The 27,111-nt window shown below is 40.6% G+C and overlaps 1 protein-coding gene across 1 annotated transcript in view; it reads right to left on the bottom strand.

Annotated features, from left to right (window-relative positions):
- Nucleotides 1-27,111, bottom strand: part of ANKRD17 (ankyrin repeat domain 17) — a 94,787-nt gene that overhangs the window by 47,796 nt on the left and 19,880 nt on the right. Inside the window, exons 2-5 of the mRNA XM_010575491.1 lie at nt 4,073-4,226; nt 3,303-3,459; nt 796-943; nt 345-492 (exon numbers count right to left, since the gene is read on the bottom strand). Of these exons, the coding sequence (XP_010573793.1) occupies nt 345-492; nt 796-943; nt 3,303-3,459; nt 4,073-4,184 (565 nt within the window). The 5' untranslated portion in view covers nt 4,185-4,226. The remainder of the gene's footprint in view (nt 1-344; nt 493-795; nt 944-3,302; nt 3,460-4,072; nt 4,227-27,111) is intronic.

Below are 27,111 nucleotides of genomic sequence, written 5' to 3'. Positions count from 1 at the left end.
TCCCTTGGTTTCCTAAACCTGACACCAAATAATTTTCTATGTGCACAAAAACTTCCCAAACTGTGCTTAAAATACTATGTGGCAACAAATCTTAGGTACACAAATACCTTTCAGTTACTAATTGACCTTACCTACCTTTGTATGTCCGCAACCAACTAATATTTTACAACTTTGTTAAAAGAAAAACACAAAAAAACCCAGAAGTTGAACAGTAAAACCACAAGAAAGCATTTTGCGTTGTTTGGCTGAGAGCCATTCCTCCCAAATTTCCACACAAAGTTCCCTGCACACGGCAAATCTCAGCTTTTCAATTGTTTTCACCACGCTCTAACACACTTATTTACCTGTTGATGACTGTGCATTCACATCAGCACCATGAGCTAGCAGCAACTTGACAATTTTGACATGTCCACCATTAGCAGCAGCCATTAAAGGTGTTATGTCTCCTTTAATACCACGGTCCTCTACATTAGCATGCATTGCCAGAAGAACCTGTGAACAGAAGGCTGATCAACACCACCGGCAAGTGACAAACCAGCATATTCAAGATGGCTGAAATGCTACACAAAGCCTCCACCTTCACCAACACACAGTTTTGTGTTAGAAACACTTACAGAAAGTAAGCGCAAAGAATGCATTAGCAACATTCAGTTTACGTGTAAGTCTTCATTTGGAGGTTAACTAACATTTTCCACTACCATAATATTGCCTTCCAGGTGCATAAGACTGGAATAGATTAATTCAACACTTATTTTTGTACAATACACATATACTAAAAACAGCTAGGAAACCAACCTGCGCAAGCTCATAATATCCTGCTGAGCAGGCTAAACAAAGGAGGCTTTCCCCTTCTTCTGTGTGCTCATTCACACTTCGTCCTTCAATTAGCAACTTCCGCACAGCATTTACATCTCCTTCTGAACAAGCCTCTGCCAAGCTGCGGCTAGTAAGATAGAAAGCATTTAAAAGTGAAAAGCTTGCTCCACAAACATAGCGCAGAGTAAAAATCCAACATGCCATGAGGATGCAGTCAAGACACAATCTAAAAAGTGCCAACTGCTAATTTAAGAGGTGCCATTTTTACACTTGAGGTTTCCACAGAACTTTTCAGAAAATTGAGTAATGTGCATACTCAGCCACTCCTGTTAGTAATTTTTAACAGGAGTTTACAAGAGAAACATCTGCAGGATGACCATTTAGGTTATCAAATTCTGCATTATGTACAATTCAAGCAGAAAACACGTTGAGAGAAGACACGACCGCGGACCTGATTTACTGTCGCAGCACTATACGTGCGGCACGATGTTATGTCCTACCGAAGTACAAAACCTTTTTTGGTAATCATTTCAAATGTAAGAAATAGGTACTAACTTTCCCTTTCAAACGGCTAATCATATAGCACTGCAAACAAATCACTGTTGGTTTATATTATTGATTACAACATAAAAGACACTCTCAGCCTATTCCTGCTGTATAGTTCCCATTTAAAAACACAGATTTTGTCCCACGCATTTTCTGAAGTAAGGTTCAACGAAAAGGAGAACTGATTAAATCACGATAAGAACACCACCGTGAGTATTCCTCTCCAAATCAGCAACCACTACTCAGAGTTGCACTCACATTCTCTTTTGCCCCAGGACCAGAGGAGACCGAAATTGCCTGTCTATCTTAACAAAACTTTAGCTTTTGTTCAGCACTGTAACTGTTAACTGAACTAAAAAAAACCCACCTGCGTCACACTTCTATAACAAATTAATCACTTCACTTCTGCCCTGTGCTGAAAACCCCAGAATTTTGTAACACAATCGGTGTTGCAGTTGTGGCCCTAACTCAACCAAGCAGAAAAGCGTAAAATTCTCCTGGTTTGGCAAGGGCTGAGTCAAGAGTACTTGTGGTTCTCACGTCAGTCCACAAGTTCTTCACTTCTATCATTCCAATTCTGTTTCAGTCAAAAAAGGGTCTACTGGAAGCATATTTTTCAATCCTGCCGATTCTGTCTTCTGTCTATGTTGCTTTCATTCCAAAAGAGCTATTGCTTTGTGAGAAAAAAAGTTCAAGTCTGACATATTTCTCTATTCTGCTCCAAATAATTAGATCAATAATAAGAAATCCAATACTACTGGCCTCACCCCACCCACTGCCCTTTCATCTCTTCTCCATTTAAGAAGTCCCATCAACACAGAACTAACTCAACAGGGAATGGAAAAATAAGGTAGTTGACAGAAAACTTTTGCAAACCATATAACTCTATGCAAATATGAGCAATGCTTAAAATACTAAAGCGGGTATTTGTGTAGCAGGGACTAACTTACACCTGTATACCATGACCAGGACTCGTATTTGATTTGTGCCACCAGATGCAATATTAATATATGGAGAATTCTTTCTCAAATATGTCAGTTCACTGCATTTCCCACATTTATTTTTATTTCCCACATGCTCTGTCCCGGTAACAACTTTGGCAACAGCCACCGTCCACAAAAAAAGACGTAGCTGGGGGCACGGAAGGACACACACAGAATAGAAGCAGACATAACTCCAAACTATTCTGCTCTTCTTCATCTGTCCTTGTCAACACACCAAGAAATGTTTCTTTGGAGTTACTTAGAAGGAACAAACTGCCAACTAGCACAGCAGCACTTGGTTGTTCCTACTAACACTCTGTTTCTGTTGTATGGAAGCTTAATGACAGCCTAGAAGGCAACCTTGTTTTGCTTTCCCTCATAAACATCCTAGTAACACAAAAAACCACAATGAAAGCCAAAAAGCCCAGTTAAAAAGCAGTGACTCCCTGGCCGATGCTCTGTCCAAGGTCCTACCTAACACAAGAAAGCTGCTGACCACTATGAACACTCCAGTCACTCAAGTATCTTTTCCTTCCTCAATTAAGAAGGTGCTCTAAAGTTCTCTAAAACAACAGATGGGGTTTGGGGTTTTTTTTTTTTGGTCCCAAAGCTAGTTTCATGCTATCACTGAATGACCCATTTTGGGATCTGCGATTTTTTGGTACAGTCCTAAGGCCCACACTATTTAAGAGCTTAGAAATTTTGTTTCTATAGTTGGTCAAGTTAAATTACTCGGAGCATGATTTCCGAGCTCTAAGCAGTATTAATTGCTTCACTCCCCGTTGTAAAACCCGACAGTCCAGGAATATTTAACAAGAGAATCACAGGTGATAACTTGGCACTAATTCCACTTGATTTAAGAGTTTCATCACCCTGTAATCAGAAGTGATACAACACAAAAAAACGCTTCTAAAAGTAGCAAACTACTGAAAAAATCCAGTATAAAATTTGGCTTACTTGTCCGTCTGCCCTGCATTTGCTGTGCTTTCTGCTCTCATCCGGGTAAGTGCAGCAGCAGCTTCATCCAACGCGCAACTGACCGAAGAAGTCAGTCTGCGAAGCACCTCAGGATCTGCAAATGCTTTACCATCAGCTGTAGACAGCTTACCTATTCCTTTCATTCCAATTTACAACAAATTGGTACGCGTGCCAGAAAAGGAGAAAACAGAGAAGTTGAAATTGAGCCTATGAGATCTGTTGGCAGAAACATTCCAAGCATAACAAACTAGAGCTTCCAAAATGAAGGAATTTACTGTTTACAAAATTAATTTAAAAGCTGCAGTCAGATGTGGTGCGTATGAATGAAACTCTCCGATCCACAGAGGGCATTCTTTTTCAACTATTGACAACTACTTAGTATAAGCAACTAGTAAAGCTTTTCATACAATAGTTGTTACAAATCAAAGCCTCACTGAGCAATTTAGTTTTTGATATAAGGCTGCAAGCCAAGACCAGGTGTCAATTTTTACTCCAGTTTTTAGAAATCCAGCATTGAAGGAACCCAATTAGAAGCACAGCCTTCACATGAAACTCTGATTTTCCAAAATCTGGAAAGCTTTAATGAACTTCTCTCTCTACAGTGACTTGCACAACCTTGCCAAGTTCACACCGCCTTACATTCCGCATTTATATCATGCTCATATGGATTAGACTTATGCAAGCAGTTCCAGTATGGTCTCGTGTGTAAGGGCTTCAGGGTTAAACCTGTATGGGACACGAGTACTTACCTGCAGCTTCAAGTAAAGCTTCTAATCTTGCCTGGGTTTCTGGATCTACTGTTCTCAGGTCAGCACCATCAGCAGTACTTGACAAAAGTAATTTAGAAGCTGTTTCCAACATAGGGTTTTCGAGATCATCCTGATCCAAGATAAATGATTCCACCTGAAAAACAACCGATCTGGTTTAAGGATTATATAACTGACTGAATACATTTAAAACACAAAAAACCCACAGTTGTAGTTATCATTTAAGCATTTGCTTTTGAAGTACTTTGTTAGCCAAACTATCCTCAGTTGACTCAAAAGGGTATTATTTCATCAACGGAAGCAATGAGATTTTCCAAAATCCCATACAAAGAATGCACCTTTTATCAGCTTATCCGTTAGCTCTGTAACTAGAAGCCATATGATATACTAGGAAAGTTTAACACTGACTTCACATCTCCACACTGCACTCCACAGTTTTCAAGTCCAACTTAACACAGGGAGGGAAAAGTGAGAGAACAGGTATCACTCCAGAAGGCCTAAAGGTAGTAGCAGCCACAAGTTTCTACGCAAGCTGTTGCTTAGTTTTGTTTTTTCCCCTCCCCAAAACATGAAAGATACATATAACAAAGACAGAATTGTTCTATTTCCCACAACCCAGTCATCTTCCAAAGAAGTAACCTACCCTCAAATGGCATTACATTCTATTAGCACAGAAAACCAGGAAAACTAACAGTAATCACTATTTTAGTGCCGACTGTTTAATTCTCACTTGCAGAAAAAAATCTCTCAGCTATCTCACTTATTTCAGGTCTGATGTCTCCTAACCCAACATGGAAAAAAAAACCAAAAAAAAAAAAAAAAAAAAACCCCACCAAAAAACAAAACACAAAACACAAAAAGACAAGCAACATGTTCTAGATAGAATCAACTCAAATGCAACATACAAGGGTTTCACAGAATCTTTCTGGAAAAAGCATTTATTTAAAACATTAGCTAGAGAACATGCCATTGCGGATATCTGCCTTTTTCATAAAACAGACGCTGACTGGTCTAAGTTCTTCTAAAGATCCTACCTTCTTGTACTCTCCATTTGTTTTGATTGTGAAACACACAGAAATTAAGGAACAGATCAGCATATTAGAGAGAAAAGCCCCTAGCATCCATTTGTGTTTCACTGCCTGTTAAAAGAGAACTAGGTCAAGTAATTTAGAGAAGACGCTCCGGTAAGAGTTCCATAAATGTACACCTAAGCCTATGAACTAGCCATCTTGAACCATTTATTAGATGATAAAGGCAAAGTTTAAACACCCCCCTACAAAGCTTAACAGCCTCAAAAATCCACATCTTCAAAAAAGTCAAAGAAATAAAAAACCAAAAACAAACGAAAAAAAAAAACCACAACCAATGTCCATCCAAAACCAAAATCAACCTAAATGCAAGTCTGCCAGACAAACAAACCACAAGTGCCAGCCACCCCTACAACATGATTAAGAACTTCAGTCATCTTCAGATAAAAGCAGCTACTGTCCTTACTACAGCAGTAATCTATTTCTACATGGCACAGAGCTCATTAAGATAGAAATACAATTTATTTTATTCTTAAGATCCGTTTGTGTCTCCAAAGTTTAAAAGTAGTCTCATGAGCATCACAAGTTTAGATTCCTGCAGATAAATGCCCTAAGAATTTAAGTGGGCAGACAAACCAGAAGAGCAACCAATTCATCTCAGGACTCCTGAAAAGTCTCCCTCCATCCTCCCATCTATTCTCTTGTCACAAGTGAAGAGCTCACTCAAGAACTTCTCCTTCTGCGGTCTGCCTCCAGTTCAAAACTTACTAGGATATGGTACTAGCACATAGCTTGAACCTAAACACCTTGTTTAGGAAGGTGGGCTGAGAACTACTTTCAAAATTACTTCAGTTTATTACTTCAACGATACCATCGAGAAACCAAATCTCCTGTCAGACAGCTTTTGTCAATACACAAGTATACATCTCACAGGCATCTCTGAAGCCTCCTTCCACTCCTTTGAAGCCTCTTTGCCCTCCTTCTTCAAACCTGGGAACACAGCAAGCTGAAGGAGTTGAGTACCAGCTTCTGACAAAAGTGACTCTGATGTCAACAACTGCCAACAACAGGACAGACCTGCAGTATTCCATGTTGCTCCTCAGCACTACTTTTTCCAAGTGATTCTCACACAGGCTGCAGTTTTCCAGTTTGGAAACCGGTGCAGGCAACTCCTAGTTTCCTCCCTAATCCTAAGGAACGGTTCACTCCTGCCTCACCAGGGTCCTTCGCTGGTCACTGCCAGCTCTGCTCCACCATCTACAATGCAGTTTTTAGGCTGGTTTTGGTTCATCTGAGGACTTGCCATTTGTCTTCTTCCAGAGGTCTAAGCCTGCTGCAGAAAGAGAAAGGAACTACTCCGCTGTTCAGGAGCCAAGCGACAGATTTCACCACCGGAAAGGCAAACTACTGAGCAGTCAGAAGGATTCTTGGCTCACCCAACTCATGCAAAATCCCTACTACTTAAGACTAAGTGAAAAAAAAACATCTGAGTGAGATATTTAACAGCTGGTCATGGTTCTTCCTAACACTATGAAATATTTGCTAAGAAAAAAGTCAAAATAGGAAAACATCTCTCCCCCACTCACTTCCTCTCCCTTCCAATTAGGTCTTTCAGGCAGTTTAAGTTCCAAATGGAAAAATCTTCCTATTTTCCTTCCAGCTAAAAATATGAGCGTGGTAGGATTAAAAAAACAACACAAGAACGGGGAGAAAAAGCAATCCACCTACAAACAATACAACACCAAGACAACCACAAGTTATTAGGAGAAAACTTCCCTTCCAATGAAGTCTTGAAAATGTTTGTATTATGTGCTGTCATTTAAACTACTTCAGAGCAACGTCTCAAGAAATTAACTTATTAAATAATAAATTTAGACTATTTTATGACATTAAATATAGCTAGTTTTCCTTTTCTAAGGTAGGAGAGATACATCTTCCACCTGTGGCTTGCAGAACTTTTCATCAAGCCTCCAGTTACACTCTGGCATATTCTCACGATTGCCTTTTAGCTTAAGATTTTCATTAGATCTACAGTCTTGTCTTTTTAGCCAGTTCAGCATGACACAGAATACCATGCAGGGTGACAGTGATGAAAGACACAGTGTCTAACAGTGGTGAATAAAACTGAGTCTTGGTAGAAGTGAAAATTCCATTTTCGTTTCTCCGAAAATACTGCCTTCTCTACAGAAGCTACGAACTGAAGACAAAGCATTTCCAGTTACCAGGCCAAGTAAACAGACATTTCCTTTAATGGTCTTCAGATGTATTTTATTTCCCTTAACTAAAAAAATGTGTAGAATAGTCCACAAATGCTCCACCTCACATATCAGAATATTTCATCTGGGTTCTCAGTCAGTATTTCTCTGATCAAACAATACTCTGACATAATCCAATTGTTCAGACAGTCCCAAACAGAAGGCCTTTTACAAGATTTCTCCTCCTCTCTCATCCTGCAATAAGAATCTCATGTTCTGTACTTGCCCAAGTTTACTTTGCCCATAATCACTTCTAGTGTATTTGATGCCTCTACAATTAAAAAACACGGTAGGAGAACAAAATTACCAAGGTCTAACTACTCTCAAAAAGAACAGCCTACAGTTTTGATGCGTTGAACATAACTGTAAAGAGAAATTTTAAAATGGCTCAGAAAAGCTCAGTATTAACAGGTATATAAATCCAAACCTCAAGGAAATTGCATGCTACAAGTACCTTAGCATATGTTCCGAGTCCTATTTTTCTAGGCAAAAAAGTCATTCTAAATTTTCCAAGTATTGTAAGACTAGACTGAACTTCAATTTTCAACGTTACACACTTTTATCACCTCTTATTAAAAAGACAAGTCCTTCCCTACTTAGCAAAGTTTTGCGACATCATCAAGTTGGGTTCTGCGCACTCATCCTCTCCCTCAGTGACCTCTTTTGTCCTTTTCCCCATGCACACTCCCAGGCTCCCACGTGGCACACCACTGTGTGCACGCACTACGCAGACCTAAGGTTATTTCGTGTTCTCTGTTTTCTGAAGTACAGACTCAAACCCCACCTGTTCTTTCCTACTCCAACCCTGGGGTGATCAGTTTGTTCCTGCTGTTCTCCCCATCAGGTAAGACACATAACATCAAGGGATTTCCTCTTCACCAGACCATAACCAGGAGGTCTAACTTTTTACAAAAATGATGCTGTGGGCAAGACTGTATCTTTTCTGTCGTAAAGAACAGTACTTGGGCATTTTTAGTACTGTTTTGCCATTTGGTATGTGGACATAGACACCTCAACCAGGTAAAAGCTGATCCACCAGGACTTATGTCTATACACCCTACAGACAGTCCTACAAGATGTCAGTAATTCTATGTTTTGACTGCCAAATACCAGATACTGAACATACAGTTTAATAAAAGCCAGGTAAGAGCAGAAAAAAAAAAAGCACAATTGAGTTAATTTGCTCTAGCTGGCATGGCTCTTGCCACCATGTGATCCTAGATCAGCCAGAGACATAATTCAGTTCTTGATGCTAACTCAAACTTCATCGATCTCTCATCATCAAGCCACATGCATATAAAACGGCCATCAGCATAGCTCTCACCATGGACACACTGATGTAAACATCTCCCCATATCCCCATAGCAGAGTCTTCCGAGTCCATACATATGCCTCCACATAGTCTCACACAGACGTAAAACCAAGGTCAAACAATAAACTTTCTCCCATAGTTTCCCTCACAAAACAAAACAAACAAACAAAAAAAAAAAAAAGAGAGAAAGAAAAAACCCCAACACAAGAAAAACACAAAAACCACACCACACACAAAAAAAGCCCATCCATTAAGGATTTGGAGTCAGTCACCTACTGATTTCTATTTTACTACTGAGAAGGCTAAAGACAGATTAGCATCTTCCTAATTTTATGTCAAGCCAGGGAGGGAGGGAGGAGGGAAGATACATTCCACCTACAAACAACTGTCTCTTCACATCTTCTACACTTATGAGACAGAAATCCAGTACTCAACACCAAAGGGCTCCTCTGGAGCCACGTCATCAACTAAGGTATCAAGCTAGTCAAGTCTCCTGACTACCAAAATTGGTATACAATACGTAAAATAACATTACAAGCCTAAAACAACAGCAACTCTCATCTTACTCTCAGCAGAAGTACCTGCCACAGATTGGCCACAACACTATTGAACTCTGATGACACTGCACAACTACACTAGTAAGAAGTTCTAATATTGTTTGATGCCACACAAGGAACAAACCCAAGAGCAAAGCTAAGCCTTTTTGTTACGCTAGTGACTTTGGTACCTTTAAAATGACACTCGGTTTAGTGTCTGAACTTCCTCTTTTCATACATATCTAAGACTTTGTAATATTTACACTTTACATCAATATAGTTGCCCACAAAGCATTACCAGAGAACTTTACGATTAGCTAAACTTCATCAGTAGTAGAGAACATAAAAGCAACTATTTAAAATTTCATTTATGAACAATGGCAGAAAACAGTTTCCAGCATCCACTACCTACTGAAGCCCTTACTGCAAAATAACAAAAGCCCATTATTTATCCATCTAATCAGTACATAGCTGCCATGAATAGCTCTGGTCATTAATTTACACAGCATCTCCAGCATTTGTTTATCACTGTTCTACAGTTTTTCCTCAATCACAGCTGTGCTACAAGGACAACCCAGAGGCATTAAGAAAAGGCTGTAAAAGTAATTTTCTCCTTCTTATCTCAGGTTCCCGGCCTGACTTCAAGAGCCCATTTTGCCAATTCCATTCCCTAGTCCTTCTCTTTAAGGCCATCCTGCATGCAGACAGTATTTATGTGCTACCACTTTGCGGCATTTAGTCACAAATTAACACAGAGTAAACATTCAAGACCCTACATTCCATGTAAATTATAAAATTGACATCATATTACTGTAACATGTGCCATCTGAAAGCGGATGCACAGAGATGGACGGCAGCAAACAGTTGCTTAATTGTATGGTACATTTAGGCACACAATGTCATTAACCCTGCTGAAACACTTGCTTATAAGAACATGAAAAGCACTCTTGGCCAAACATCCAGCAACATCTTCCTGAAAGCTACGCAAGTTCCTAGCTGCGTTTCAGCCATTGTTTATAATGAGAAAATAGACAATATAATGTTTCTCTACCTTGAGGCCTTAGATGAAGACATGTTCAAAGAAAAGTAGTAAACAGCTCTTTAAAAAGTATCAAGTAAACAGTGAAATCCAGTTTCAGTGTCTAACAGTTAGGTTGCGAACAACAGATCTCAAAGGCTGTGAAATAGCAAGTTGTACTCATTAACATGAAAGGATGAAACATTTTTAAGCTTCAAGTGTTTTTAAGCTCCATAAGCAAGAGCACCTGAAACCTGATTTGGATAAACCACGCTAGCCCAGACGAAGTTTCTTAAAAGGCCCAAAAACCACCTTTGATTACAAAATATTTTCTCTGCAAGTTTTTTTCTTACTCTTGGGGCTGGACCCTATTTTCTAGGCTTACAATCCAGCAGCAGATTTGTTTCTCAGCTTTTCTCAGATGACTCCCATGACTTTTGCCTCACATTAGGCACTGATTACAATTTTAGTATTTGCTACATTTTCGCCTTGGCCCGTGGGCCTTTAACGTTTGATACCCAGAGGGTGTCAAATGGATCCGATGAGCATCAAGGCTTAGCACAAAGCCTTTCCAAAGAACCTGGTGTACAAGGAACAGCTAGTGGCTACAGCCACGTACCAACCCCCACCACCTCAAACAGACCTTAACAGACAGTCCTTTTGTATTATTTCTTAAGTCACAGAAGGACTTACTGCCAATTGGCAAGCACTGCAACAGACAATTTTTCCCAGCTCCAGAATTTTTTTGAGAGCAGCAAAAGGTTTTTAAAGACAATATGAAATTTAACATGGATTTTCAAGTCTGTCAGGTATTGCAAAGACACCTTCAGACCAAAACGACAACCATTACCAGGTCAGTTAATAAACTTTAGTTCCACTACAGCAACAAGTTACTAGCTTGAAGAGCAAGGAATCTTCAGATTCTTCACTTCCTCAGCTAAAAATGGCTCCCATACAGCGATCGGTTTTAATCCCGATTTACACGAGGAACTCCTCATATAAACAGCAGAGCTTGACCCACAGTTACACTGCCTTCCCCTCGCACTCTAGCAACTCATATCCAAGATAATCTCAGCTTTCGCTCCAGAACAGTTTTAGCTCTCACACCTCCAATGGCAGAGAGCTAATTATTTCTGTCCCTGCCCTTCATCTCATTAAGGCAACAGATTGTTTTTACAGCCTATGTCATTTACTTATTTAAAGCTGGACCTACAGCACTTCCACCTCACAAACGGCATGTGCGGGACTGGACAGGCAGGAAGGGGGCACCGGGCCAGCACACAGACAAACCTTTTCTTGAAGATCACAGACAAGTCTATAAAATCCCCTGGAGTTTGGGATCAGGACCGCTGTCAAGATTCTCCTCTTACATGAAAAATGGTCCCCATGTATTTTTTAGCTGCTGATCAGTTCCACTGAGTATCTGCTAATCACTTCCTACAGCCTTGGGGATTACCATGAAATTGTTCCAAGTTATTCCAAGACACTGCACCCAAAAAAAAAATATATCTATCTATCTATCTCCATATATCTCCATCTTTCATTCAAGTTTCATGAGCATTTCTTTGAAATAAAATATTTTCCACTGTTCACTGCATGAATATACCCTATGAGTCCATTTTACACAGAAATAGCAGCTTTTATACTATTATCTTGCAACTGGAACACACAAGAGGAAATAAAACAACATTCCCTGTGCAAGAACAAAGTCCAACTCTGACCAATAACTAGTTAAGTTTGCTTTGCACAACACTGCTAGGTATTTTTAATGTCTTATATCTAAACGTTCAACACACATCAAGGGATTCGTGAGGTAAGAGTGAATCAAAACTAAAGCAATGACACATTTGCAATGTAGCAAACCGGACCAAGTATTTCAAGCACTGATTTTTCACTTGGGCACACAAAACCTAACCTACAAATAGGCAACCCAAAACCTACAAATTGTGATGCATCATTCCATCACGTTTTTAATCTTAACGGGCTACCAAAGTCTTTATATGTAGCTTTCAGTTATAAGTGTCAAGAAATCACATAGGAGTCTTGGAAAGACAAAACACTCATTATTTCAAAGGTACTTCATAATGCCCATAAAACATACATGCACTGCAGTTTTTGTTCATCTTAGTCACAGGTCAGCTCAGCATAAAAAAGGGCAGGAAATTTTTTCAGCCCCTCGCATGTCCCATACTAAAGCAAGGACTTAGTGTCTGCTCTCCCTTACGCTGCTGCCTTTTAGCCATCAGAATATCACCGCTTACACTTTGAAAGTACATTAACCCATCTCAGTTGAAAGTCAGCTTACTGGAAAAAATACTCTTATGGGAACCATCAAGACAAAGCAACCAACTTGTATCTTGAAATAAAACAGTGGGAACAGACTTTGACTTGATCAAACCACATATTAAGGCAAAGTGTATGGTTCTGCCTTTTCACCTAAGGCTACGTGTTTTCAGGTGAAACTACCACTTAGTTAACACAGGTTTCAGGCCATTTTAACATGTAGATCTTCAGAGCATTAATAATGTATTATATTGAAAATTCTGTTCAAAGCTTTACTGAATACAAGCCTCTGGCATTGCTTGCCATTTCTGTGGGGACAACCTAGTTTTTATGACATAGCTCTGAAGTGAAAATGATGGTTTACTGGATGTTTACACAAGACACCATTTTCTTTAGATAAAGATCAGCTTCCTGGTTACTGAAAGGGAAAGCGTACACTAAATCCAAGTGAAGCAGACTATTTTGCCTACTCAATTTCAGACTTGCAGTTTTTATGGTTTTTTTCTTCAAATCTATTTTGATACAGGAACAAGCTGTGTGATTCTCCCTTGCCCTACCCAGCTACTACAGCAGCACTGTCACCGCAGACACAAAGTCTTACAGCAGCATTTCTTCCCTATACGGTGAGGATTGCTTCCAGTTATCTCGGATACATAATCAGATCTGTTGTCTTTCAAACATGCAGTGACCCTCCCCAAACCTAAATGCCTTGTTCAGCAGAAATCTGAAGTCCGGCAGCTGGAATGTCTCAACAGTGTCTTCTTTCATTTTATTCCATCAACTATACACTCCATTTCTCTCGCTGCTGCTAAAAAAAAAAATAATACAGAAGGGGGAGGGAGGGAGGGAGAACGGTGGGAAGAGTAACAGTCCATGCTGCTGAAATGGCATAACACCATCCTCATGACTGGCACCAACAACAGTTTCTGCTGCAGGGACACCTGCATTATTACTGCAGTATTACTGTGTTTCTGATGACGAGACAGGTGCTGATGTATTCACACAAAAATTCCCTCCTCTCCTCTGTAGTCCTTATCCCCAGCATTACAAACAACAATAGACAGACAGGCAGACCGATACCTATAGCTCCAAGAAGGTTGTGAAACTATGAGGACAAACACCTTCAGTTTAATATTCTTTTTCCATTTCAAATCTTCATTCCAAACGCTTAGCATACTTACACATTAAGCAAATTTATGCATTAACTGGTATCCAGCTGCAATTGTTTATGCGAGAAGAATTTCATGCCATCGTAAAAATAACACCACCTCAACTCATTAACTTATGAAGTTCCCTGCCCCAATTTCACATTTATGCAGAGGGGAAGGAAAAAAAAAACAAAAACAAGTTTTAGTCTCTGATGAGTAACAGGATGTAATAACCACCATAAAAAAAAAAAATCATTAAAACACTCTGAAACCACCTGCCATCATGCTTCTGAAAGCTCAGCTTCAGACAATACTTTTACATTAACAATAAAAAAGCTGACACATTTCCAATCCAACCACTTGAACACAGGTACACACCTTCACTCTCCTAAGCCCCACAAAAAAGCTGAACACGAACATTTGATAGAAACCATCTCTTTTGGAGTGAACTTAGAAAGAACTGACCACAGAAGCAAAGCTTTGACAGTGTACGAATAACTTGCTCAGACTGCTGCTGCCTCTGCACCACCCCCGAGATATGGTGGTCTACATCACAGCCGCTGATAAACAGGTAACACATATAACAAAGGTTGCTCCCACACTGTCCGTTGCAAAACCAAAATGGAAACAGCTTTCTGCAAAATAACCCCGGCAGCTGAAGGATGCTAAACAGACAGCCTGATCCTACGCAGGCAATTTTTGCTGCCCTTAGCAAGTAACCTGTCATGTCTTCCCAAACAATACAAGTTTATCTATCAGAGAGACAGAATAAAGGGGACACATAACAGCTATGAAGAGAAAAGATGATGCAACTGAACTTCCCAGAATCACCCTCTTCTCGTCATCAAAGTCCCCCAATGTCACACCTGAACAACGACTGCAGCCCCACTCTCTCAAGTATCTGAGGTAAGCACCACTTAAGCTACTTAACAAGTTACTTATAGGGCCACACAAACCAGAGCCTACTCATTACAGCTGTAAAAAGCTTAGAGGGGTTATGCAGCCTCTGACCACCTAGCCAATGCTCCACCCAGACTGTATCGCAGGCTCTTTAAGACAAGCCTTCTGAGCTATGTAAATGGCATTTTAGAGTTTTCCCATCTCTCCTCCTGCTGAAGGACAGCTCAAGGACTGCAAATCTCTCTAGATAAGCTTGCACTTCAAGCACATCCTGAGGACCACCACCACAGACTCAGTCTAACCCCTAATCATGACATGGCCACCTTCGATGGATCTAGTAGTAAGAACTAAGGAACACAGAGAAAATAAGGAGTACAGAACAACACAGCTGTATGAAAGTCTCTTCAGCTTTGTCATTCAGTATGTAAAAATGGGGGAATACATTAAGCATGACTCCGTTCTCAACAAAAGGTTTTTGGATGTCTACCTGAAGAGCACCTCGATTCACAGTAACGCTAGCATCTCTGAACAATGTGTGCACTACTGAAAAAGGACTAAGCAGTCCTACCATGCACTGTCACGTCCTATTCCTCACTGACCTATTTGCAAGGGACTAATTATTCTCTTCAGCCTTGTTTAAGGAAGGTGAGCTCACTAGAAAGAGAAAATCCTTCTCTAACAGTTGGTCCCATTCCATTTCCACTGGACTCACCTTTTGCCTTGACTGTGTACTCCAAGGATAGATTTAACAGATCCTTTCTCAATACAAGCATTTCCAAGCCCACAATGAAGTGCCTTGCTACACTGACAGATCCACATCAACTGATTTAGAACCTTGAAGTATCCTCCTTTTAAATAACACCTAAGAAAAAAGTGAAAACTTAAAAAAAATAAAATAAAATCCTGAGCTGTTAAAAGCACAAATGCATCGTTTCAATTCTGCTATCTCTGCAAGAGCCAAGCTTGAACTCCCAGTGATAATTTATTACCTTTATCACTGGTTAACTTCAGGGGGCTTGTCTGCATGTTTGTTGCCTGCAGAGTCTTCGAGGAGAAGTATCTTGAGCTTTCTTTACACAGCTCAATAAGCAGCCATTTCTCTGTCACTCTCAGGCTTTGTTGTAACAGATCAAGACCCTTAACTAATCCTTTGAGAAGGGAGTTTAGAGCAGCTTAGCACAACTAAAGGCGGCCCAACTTCTCACAAGCGCTTTTTCTGGAATATTTTTCACCTCTTCCATTTCACTGGCCCGATGCACTCTGCTGACATTTCAGTTCAGAACTGTGCACACCCATCCATTTCCAGCTGAAACAAGTTGTTATTATAAGGACTGTAGATCAGCACAGCTGAACAATGGAAACACAACATCATAACTTCGGTGTAGACAAAGCTAGCAGCAATAAAGCCCTATGCCGAAACAGTGCTGCGGAGCCTTGCCTTCATCCAGATTTTCTAACAGCCTAGCTGAAGTCTGTTAACACAAGAGCATTTCTCTCAGATTTAAACACACGCTTATTTCTTGCAATGAGGCCAGGCCTCAGTTGACCCAAAGCAGCTCCTCTGTTGTCCACGCCAAGGAAACTGTCAAACTTAGCAAACTATGCAGATTCAGACGAAAGAGGACAAGCATTTATAGCTATTCATGCCAAACACAGGCAAGACCACCTTCCTATCCCTCATTACGTACAATATAAAACACCGGAATCGTATGTCCATTCAAAATAAATTTGCAAAAAGAAAGCCTCCACTACCACTGCTACATGGTGAGTTTTCACTGACAGCATGCTCCATTTGCAAGGTTAGGAAGAGGGAAACCACCGACTTTCTCAGTCTTCGCAAAGAGATGCTTCAGATTTGCTACGCTAAATCCGCCAGAAAACATTTCTCAGTCAGCACAACTTCCAACAATTAACCTAGTCAGCTTGGCTTCATTCCTCCCTGCATCTGCAAGTGACTACAGCAGTGGTAAATCAGCTACAACTCCCACTAGGAGTTTATTCCTGTTCCCTAACTGTTGTCAAATGACTTATTTCTGTGTGTTTCCCAACTCTGATCTTAAAGCCAAACTCAACCCCAAAACAGAGGACAGCTCACGTGCTCATTTATACCACAAAACCTCCAAACAGCAGACCACTCTGTTGTGCTGGCCACAAAATACACATGTAGGAAGACCTCAGTTCCCTGAAACTTCTAACATGCAGACAAGCTATTAAGCCAACGGTATTTTGTTTCAACAATATCAGAAGGCAAGTGATTCATGTTTGCCCACGTATTTTCATCCCCAAACACAGATACCGAGTTACACAGATTCAACGGATCACAGGACAAGAGAAATAATGAGAACAGAAATAATCACAAGTTACTGTTCCCTTCGGGACTAAACCTCAGACCTCCTGATGCCTAATGCACTCCTTTGTTAACTCAAACACCATGTCCCCCATCTCTAGGAAACTCCTCCCCTTCCCCAAAACTTCAAAGGTAAAAGCTCTGTGTTCTGACGGAAGGAGGCCCTCCTGACAACTTTTGTGGAAACCCACCACCAGCACCCACCGCCACCCATCCGGCAGAACCAGTTGTCTTCAGCTCCGCAGCAATGACGAATACCACACATTCTTGCCGTGGGAAAAGGAACCCACAATGCTACAGTTCCGTGAAAGCATGATCAACCTTTGTCAATCCAACAGACACTTAAAAGGCTCTGTGCATCACAGCAGTCTACTTCAAAACTCTACTACTCAGTTTGGATCCAGGGTGCACACAAACCTCATGCTTCAGAGACTTGCCCTCCCCAACCACAAAGCTGTTCAACTACAAGGAAAACTAAGGAAAAATCAATTTCCCTGCTGCACCAAAAACTCTAATTTTACTTCTGCAGTGGCACCCTGAACTGCCTCTCATGTCTAAGAACTACCAGAAGAACCTTCCTCAGTCAGAACAGCTGGGGGGGTCACCCAACTTCTGTGTCTCAGAACTTGAAAAACGCTCGTACAACATCAGACTAGCACCAAGGAAGAAGCGAAGACACTCACAGCACCTCTTCCCCCCACCCCCCACCCGCCTTTTTTCTCTGGTCAGGATCAAGAATATAAGCCAGGCATCTACATTAACTGCTTCCTGGACAACTCATAGCTAAAGGGCAGTATTTGGATAGTGTCCTGCCTGAAAGCAACTCCACTTCAAGAAGGAGAACCAGAAGCAGTACAACAAGACTACCTGTCCAGAAGAGGCACAAAACGGCTCTGTGCACTGGGGCTTTACAGGTACGCTTTTCACAAACCAGCACCTAGTGGCACTGTGTTGCAAGAACTCCAGTTACTTACTTTAACGTGTTGTTTAAAGTGCTCAAGGCTTATCTGAACACCTATCACAAACTGCAGGCTTCCATTACATCAGCTGTTAAAAGGCATAAGAGAAGAGTGTGGCAGTTATACCGATATCATAGCATATAACCATCGGAGACTTTTTACCAAACCACTTGCACAGTAATGAAGGTGCATACCAGAAACTACACTTTTGAGTGGAACATACTGAGCAGTAAAAGACTTAGGTTTCCCCCCAAAGCATCCCATTTTCTCTTTTTAATACAAGCCTATGTGGAAGTTAGCATAAAGCTTCAGTAACAACAGCCAACTTGAAATTAGCAATTTAAAGGATGATATACCAACCCTGGGGCAGCAAAATTGCATTTTACAGTAGTAGCGCGGGGGGCTGATGAAGCGTAGGAAAAAAAGCGTGGCAGAGGCCGCCTCAGCCTCAGGTGAGGCATGCACCCCGCTGCACCCACCAGCTCTCTCCCTGCCTTCTCTGCCACAACGTTGGAAAGGGTACAAATCAAAACAAAGAGTCCAAAATACCATCAGGGATTGAAGAAATGTTGTCGGGCACTACAAAAAATACTGTCACACAACGCACTCCCAACCCCTCCCCATCTGTCCCCTCCATGGCAGCAGACTGCCTCTTTGCTTGCGCTCAGAAAATTGAGGATCTACTGTAGAGGAAAAGACATGTCAATGGCAGACATCCATCTCTCCCAGTACAGCAAGAAAGAAAAGCTGTTTGCCTCCCACTCCTGTCTGCCTGTTTTGCCCACTATGTATAACCTATACTCCCTCCAGAAGCTTTTTTTTCTCCTGTAAGAAAACACCAGGGAATAGAGGGCTTGGAAAAAAAAAATATTGAAAAAACAAAGATTACAATTTTAGATAAACAGTATTTTCACTGCCCTCAATGAACAAACGATGCTCAGCAGTGCTACCACTCATTTTGACCTAAGCTCCGTATTTTTCCCTCATTGCTCCTGTTAAAAAAAAATCCTCTCAGATTGTCAATTCTAATCGCTCTTGCACATACTCCAACGCGTGCATTCCAGGCATCAGGTCCACAGTCACCAGAAGGACACACAAATTTATTCTATCATTCACTGTGACTACTGAGCATAAAACACAGTAAGCAAGTGGCCTGAACTGCATAACACCAGTTGGTTTTGAAACAGAAATAGTTTTAAGCTGCCCACATGTTTTCTTACACAAATTTGGCAGGAAATCATTCCCTTCTGTAAGTAGTTTTGGTCAGCTGTTCTTCACCATAGCAAGCAAGTCCTCTGCAATGAAGGTTGAAGCGGCAGAAGGGAACAAGGACATGTGGAGGAGGGACGGGATGAACGCACAAACAGCTATTCTGTTTTGAGTTCAACTCAGAATTCCCTTTGGCATGAATGAAACAGTGATGTGTGCACAGGCTTGTTCACAGCAATACAGGATCAACTTGTATGCAGAGATGTAAACCAAAATGCAGGAACGCTAGAACAATTTTTTTTCTTCAAGCAACACAATGCATAGCTTAGCTTCATCACAGCTTTCCCTTCCCATTATCAAAGCAATTAGAGCACCAGTCCCCTGGATAGGACACAGTGCAAGTATAAGACAAGTCTGCCCGTCTCTTCATGGTCAGAACGCAATATGCTATTCCAGGGACTAAAAAAACCCAAAGAAACATTATACATGTCCCAACTATTCATCCTTCTTGACACTAGGTAGTAGCTCCTTTAGTCAATGCATGCTACACTAAGTGACCAACAGACAAGAGACGTGGACACCAGAGCACATGACAAACAAGAAAAGCGATACAATACAGGGAAAAAAATACTTACTAGAAGGACAGACTTTTCAAACATTTTTCTACTAATGAAAAAAAGATTGAGACATAGCAAACATCCACATTTTGTTTCCAGCCTCCCCAATGTTTAAGTAAAATTGCTATTCTGTTTAGCATATGCAGGTTTAGCTACCACTCCCTTCTACCTTAACTTCCAAACGGAGGAAACAAAGAGACCAGCCACGCTGCTACTGCTTAAAATTCACCATCACAGCAGAACCAGGAGACTGAAGAATAGCTCCTTAAGGGAAGTGCTTTACGTCAAGATCAGCAAAAAGGGTTCATCCCAAGCAAATCAAATGCTACATGCCATTCAACTGCACAGCAAACTATAGAAGCCCCTTTTTTTTTTGTCCTGCACAGATGACAATTAAGACCTTGCTAGTATACTGCCTCCAGAAGTTCTGTGGCCTCCATCCAATTTAATCCATCGGTATCAGGGAGGGGAAAGTAGAAACTACAAGTCCTTAGAGAACATCTACTTTCCTCCATGTAATTATCCTGCTGAAATCTCCCTTCAGTATCTCTCATCATGCAGCATAACCAATTCAAAGTATTACGTAGAGACATATGTGAAGTTATTCAAAAATAGTTTGGGAGGATACAACTACTTAGGTCAAGAACTTTGAAATTACTTTGAGTCATTCCAGCTTTGTTTATTGGTATTTATTCTTGTCGTGTAAAATTAAATGGAGAAATAGCTATGCAACGGTCCCAAAACAACCAACCACGATTACAGACAAAAACTGAGCCCAATAAAAAAGTGAAACAGAACAAACTGAAACATTATGTAGATCTCCTTTCCTTTTTTGGCATTTACAGTTGAAGTCTTTTTTTCATTTCAGTACAGGAACTGATATGGCCTAGTTTACCAATCTTCTCTTCGGATGAGAAGCGAGAGGATAAAGTTACAGGAGGAGACAGTACAGTATCTGATTAGAATTCCTATTGTTACTGCCTGGGGAACTGAGCACAGAAGGAATTATTTCTAATAATTTCAACTCATTTGGTTAAAACTCTGACAGGCTTGATAGTCACAGAATTCCTCCTTCAATACAAACTACTGTTAGGCATACCTAATAAATGAATTACAATTTTTATTTTGCTCTATTTGGCACACCCAACTGAAAGCTGCTGCATACTGAACAGATTTGAAAAGGTTTTTTTTACATATGGTAAATTAACAGACTTGTGAAGGTAGCTAAAGCAATGCACAAGTATTTGACTAAATCCAAATACACCTTCCTCCCCCTCCCTTATCAAAAAGAGGTCCTATTAAAAAAAATAAATCAAGGTTTAAGGGCAAAGACGGCAATTTTAAGTGGAGTCTTTCTTTGCATGCTAGATATTAAAATTGTGTGCCAAGTTCCTTCAAATCACTATCACAATTTTGATTTCTACTCTCCCCTTAATGCTTCTGATCACATCTGTTCCACAAAGGTATTTTAGCATATTTATTCAATGTTTACACAACCATAGCTCCAGTATCAGCTTCTCACTAGGACAAGCTGCATCACGACTCGTTTCTTCTCCTTCCCTCCCCGAGCACAAACTACGTTCAGCTATATTCAGATCACAGATAAAACTGCTAGTACAAAGTTCCTTTTTCTATTACAACACGCTTGTCCACAGTGAGAGACAGGAACACCACATCTCTTCCTAAAACATCAAAGATGTTCAAGTCTGACACCTACTAGCAGAATGTTGCTGTTTTAAGTGCAATGAAATTGAAGAAACTGTGCAAGAACTGTGCAGCATGGGAGATGGTGGCCATAAGGCGACAGAAAACCACATTTATACTAGCCAGTTATCCAGATTTCCTTCTCGTGTGATTTTGATGCTGAGGTAGCGTAACAGGTTGTTTTGAGTGTGGGTTACAGCTTTAGAGCATGTGACTTCCTGTCAATCAACACAGACAGCAAATTCCAGCAAGGCAAAGATCTGAAGAGATTTTATGCACATGCAGGAAAAAAGGGACGAGTACCTTAGGCATGAAGAGAACCTTTTTACACACTTCTATAGAAGTTTAAAGACAGGACATATGGGGGAAAAAATCTAAATAAATTCACCTAAAACATTTCTCTCAATTCTCTTATTGTTTTTAATGAAGTACTTCATTTGAACCAACAGCTTAAAAGACAGAAGGGTGGGAAGAGATCTTTGCAGATGATCCGATCCCACCTGCTAGTCAAGGCCTTGCTTAAGTTGTCCCAATGAGCAAGATGCTCACTGGCAGACACAACCAGTGAATAATGTTGACCTTTCAAACTGCAGTTACACAAGTACGAAGTTACTTATCGCCTTAAAGGTTTCTCACACGATAATTGAATTTTCATATTATTGTACCAAGAACCAACTGTTACTGAAAAAGATAAAAGCAATAATGCATAAATAACAAGAATGGTTTCCAATTATACTATCAAGCTTGTAATCTCTTCCTGCAAGTCAAGGACAGGCAGCTTAGGACCCAAAGAAATCACATCTACCAGCTTCTACTTCTTGCTTGTCACACAGGGGAATGCAGATCCAGCAGCTGAAAATTAGCTCCTTGCCCTGCAAAACAGTCTTACCAAATTAACTGGAAGGGGGAAAGTAACAGCAATCAAAGACAGGACTTGCTTTTCTAGAAGACTACACCTACACCCTTGCTGTAAGGTCTTTGCCTCACACCGCAGGAAAAAAAAAAAATGGGCAGAGGCAGCAGTATTAGGGGGAGAGTATTTTCAAGGGAAGGGAAATCACCTTCCTATGTTTTATTTGAAAGCACTAGACAACGATGCAGAAAGAGCCCTTGGGAACCAGCCAGGCAGTTTCAGTCTAGTTTCCACTCACCTTCGTGAAGCTGCAAACACACAAGCTAGCAGGGCCTAGGTGACTGCCATCACTGCTGCTCAGTCAGACTGACACCATTCTGTCAAACCCACCGAGCCAGGGGAAGAAGACAGCAGCACAGAGTTTTTCACTACATCAATAGTTGCATAGTAGATCAGAAAGCTGCTTAAGTATCTCAGCCAGTAAGCTTAGAAAGCCCCTATTCTCTCCATCTGATTCAAGATACGCACAAAAAAAAAAAAAAGAAAAAAAAAGTATTTTTGCTCTAAAATTTCCTAAAAGACTCATGTGATACTACCAGTCAAGCAAGGATATGGTACAAATTCAGGCATCCTGGTCTTCCTACTCATCTTCACTGCCCATCGCTAAGGATATTAGTGCCACCTCCTGAATATAAGATGGCTGATGAATATTAACCTCTTCCGTTAGCATGTTCAGCTTGCTTTCCTTCAGGCCAGTTTTCCTCTCTGAACAATACTTCAGAGAAGACCTATTCAACTACGTTCAGTTCTCACTCACCCAGAGAGCTCCTGAACATGAGTTCACCTCAGAACAATTTAGTCCCACACCCTGAAAAGGCAACCAAAACCATCTGCTTTTCTTGAAGTTTAGGCAAACTATGGCACGATCAGCAAGCTATTGACTGGCTCAAGTGCACTAACCAGATGCAAACGACTAACAAAACACAAGGTCGTAGCTACTCCTCGGCAGAACACGCTTTCTGACAAAAAGGTCATTTCTACTTCAGACTATCAGGCAACAGCATAACTTCACAGCACCGCAACAAGTCAGAGTCCAGCTCTCGATGTACGTACGGCGCTCCGTACTGCATTCTTGCTGCCTCGCCACCAGCTTCAGCTAAACCTTTTAAACATCATTGCGGGGGACGACCTCGCAGCATTTAAGTGGGGGTCCTCTTGTTAACATTAGCTCAGTATTTCTTGAGAGTAAACCTTAGAAATCCTACTACCTTGGACCCACTCAGGAACACAAGCTTCCATTATCATCAGCTGGGGTTGGGACCAAATGCAGCCCAGACTTAGTAATGATGCCTTAATAAAATGAATAGTACAGCAGTGCTTCAACTTACTTGAAAATAACACATCAAGACAATGTTGTTCTGAGAAACAACGTATGAACAACTGCAACGAATCACTAGGAAATGCTGGAGCAGATTAGGAGCCAATGCTGACTTCGTATAGGCAAACTCTTTAAAAAGACAGGAAAAGAAGCAAGAAGTAAACCAGACAAGATTACCAAGAGAAACTGTGAGGAAGAAAATAGCGAAAAGAATCGTTTCTTTAAGAGCTGGAATATGGCAAAGCTACTAATGCCCAAACCAGAAATACTGTAATATAACCCTGACTTAAATCTTCAGACCAAGAGACTACAGTGTTTATAAATATTAAAACCTTGGCCTGTTAAAAAAAAAAATAAATAAAAAATTGCACTGCAGAGGCCTCTCTGATCCCCAAACTTGCATTACAGACATTACTCTATTTAGTGTTTGCTCTTCCTTCCATTACTGTTTCACAAAGCAACCGTGTACTCAAGCAGGGTAGTCTCCACTCTATATAAAGCTTTTGGTCGCTACATGAGCTATGCTCCACTGTCCTCACTGTGGCTCGACTAGACAACTGAACATATACTACATGATCCTTCCATATTACCTCACCTCTGACCTACACCAACAGCAGCTACATACAAACCGAAGTACGATCTTAGAGGTTATTAAAATATCCCCATGATTCTAGCACAAAATTAAAACATATCTGCTGCAGTTGGGAAATACTCCAAATATCACAATAAGAAATGAAGGTTTGATAGCAATGATTTTGAGTTTCAGTTCAAGGTAGGTGAAAGATATTTAAGCTAGAAAGTCAAAGGAATTTTTTTTCTTTTAAGGCACTTACCAAGGACATAAAGAAGCTGTCACATGTGGGCTTGTATTATACTCCAGTCTGCTTCTCTCAAGTCAAGCACAAACAAGATTTCTAAGAACCTGAAGGTCAGAACACATGGTTGCTCCTCTTGGAAAGTCAGAAATCAACACAGGGAATATAAATTTACCCCTCTACTGTCATAAGCTTCCTAAGTGCATTTCTGTGCTGTCAGTCCAAGTTCAGCACACCACAACACAGACCCCATCCTCATCTGTCAGGACAAAACATACCTCCTTTTCTCCCAACCGAGAAAATGTTTCTGTTGACTCACTCAAGTGTCAAAAACACGACTACGGGTTTATGTCTCTCTTTGAATATCATACTAAGGTCTCCTGTAGCATAATTATTCCTTCAGTAGCATGGATGAGCCAAAACCTGAAAGGTTATACCAACAAAAAAACCCTTGTTGTCAGTTCAGTCACACATCAACACAGAAGTATGGCCAAGATATACGTTATCAGAAGAACCCAATGAGAGAGAAGCTACCTGCAGATTAACCCCACGGTACTTAAATTTTATTCAACTGTATTCCCACTGAGCACTTTAAACACCAGACTCAATTAAGAAAGTCAAAACGAAGTTCATCTTCAGCTAATAGTACCAAAGCCAGATCAAGTTCTGCATTAAGTAAACCTTCTTTGAAGGTGGCGTAAGCACACAGCAGCCAGGACGCCGCATGATATCTTCCAGGCTAACAACCATTTCCACCTGCTGTTCTGTTAAACTTGCTGAAGAATTATTTTAGTTTTATCCTCTGATAGGAAAGAAGCATGGGGAAAAATTATTTCTAACAGAGTCCTGCAACTTCAGCAATGAAACACGCAGAGACTATGCTTTCACCTCATCTTGTTTCTTCCTCTACCCAAGGAAGTAGCCTTCACACTAGGGCAAGCTAGAACATGTCAACTATGCATTACTTGATGACTATCTACCTTTTTAACTCAGAAGGGATTTTTGCCCCATAAAGACCCACTCGCTTCTTGCGGCAAGGACCTCTAACACAGTTTGAACCTCAGTCTCTACGCTAACTCAACATAAACTAGCATGCTACAGAAAAAGCCTTTTTTTCCCTGTTTTAAATTATAACCAACTTAGAAGTGAAAACATTCTTGAAGATTTTATGAAGAGGCAAGGACTGATGCCTCCAAATTTAACTAAATACTAAGCAGTACAAAGTCTGTCCAATAAAACAGAGACCAGACATAGATTCTGCTGCCTAAGCAAGAGCAGTTCTCCCGATCGTCACACTGCTGTCTTTGAACGAACATCAGAAACTGCTCCACAGGAGAAAAAAAGCCCTAAAATGGAAAAATAAGACACACACCGTAAACACACTGTTCAAAGCTACAATAGAAACAAGTTCTGAGGGAAGCAAGTTTTACCTCTGGACCCGTACTGGGAACGCAAGACAATTGCATTGCTTCTACTGATGCACTGAGAAATTACCAACAGCCTCCACCGCTACCAGAGTACTTCAGAGATTCATGAACAACTGATTCAGTCATAGTTTACACACACCTAAGTCAGACAAGCCGTACTTGATTCTGAAGATGCTTTACCTGGATACAGTTGGTCTCGTCACCAGGAAGAAAACGTGTGATGAAATTATCAAAAGAAAAGTCACCGCATCCTACTCCGAGAAGTAAGACGTAATTGGTTAGCTCACACGTACAAACCCAAAATACTGCTATTCTGACAAAATTAATTTGCTAACTGCCTTTCCAAACAAGACTATTAATAAATACCAAGTATTTTATCAATTTGACATACTATGGAGTTGCATATGACAACTGTATTTCAAATAAAGAAGAAAAAAAAAGAAAAAGCTTTTGGTATTCAGTAAGACAAGTGAAGTACTGAAATATTTGTCTGATGGCAGACAGCCCAGTTCACTTTTGGTCTTCCTACTTCGCCACAGAAACCCAGCCGCTCAGACAGATACTGGTAAAGACATCTTGTCTGTACATCTGTACCAGTTTCTTAAGCACAAACTGAGCAGTTGTGTTAACATTCTGGATGTCATCATGTTAAACAGTTCCAAGGTTCACAAGTAAGTTAACAGCAACACTAAGTATTCCTACTGATTTAAAATTTCAGAGCAATGTAAAGCGTAACCTAAGTAAGGCCATTAAGGAAAAAACCTACCGGACAAGCGTCACTGAAAGCACCGGTTTGTTTAAATTTTGACAGCAGCTAATAAGGTAGCAGCTTCCATTTACAATAAAGAGTACATGCAGATATACTGAAAAGTCAACTGGCAACGAAATCATATTTTTTGCTTGCAAAACCAGAAAAACCACAGGAATAACAACAACAAAAGAAGATACTTCCTTGAAGTACTACAGCTAATATAATCTGGAGCAGAGACCTGTGTCACTTGGAACAGAAGATTCACTTTACGATTCCTAGGCAGGCCTCTCTCCCCATTTGGCTGAAATAGCATTTTCAGGTTTCACTCGCCAGAAGGGAGTATGTCATTTATTTCATAACGTGGGATCTACTTCTGCAGAGGAAGTAAAAGCAGACCACGGTTAAGACGACTAAAAAGACGGTAAGAGAAATTATACAGGCCTAACACCTATTCTGTGCAAGGAACGGGAATGCTGGCAAA

The sequence above is a fragment of the Haliaeetus leucocephalus genome, unplaced genomic scaffold (assembly GCF_000737465.1).
Source record: "Haliaeetus leucocephalus isolate CR32 unplaced genomic scaffold, Haliaeetus_leucocephalus-4.0 Scaffold484, whole genome shotgun sequence".
Lineage (NCBI taxonomy): Eukaryota > Metazoa > Chordata > Aves > Accipitriformes > Accipitridae > Haliaeetus > Haliaeetus leucocephalus.
Note: the sequence above shows the minus strand (reverse complement) of the source record. Positions and strands in the feature narration are given on the sequence as shown.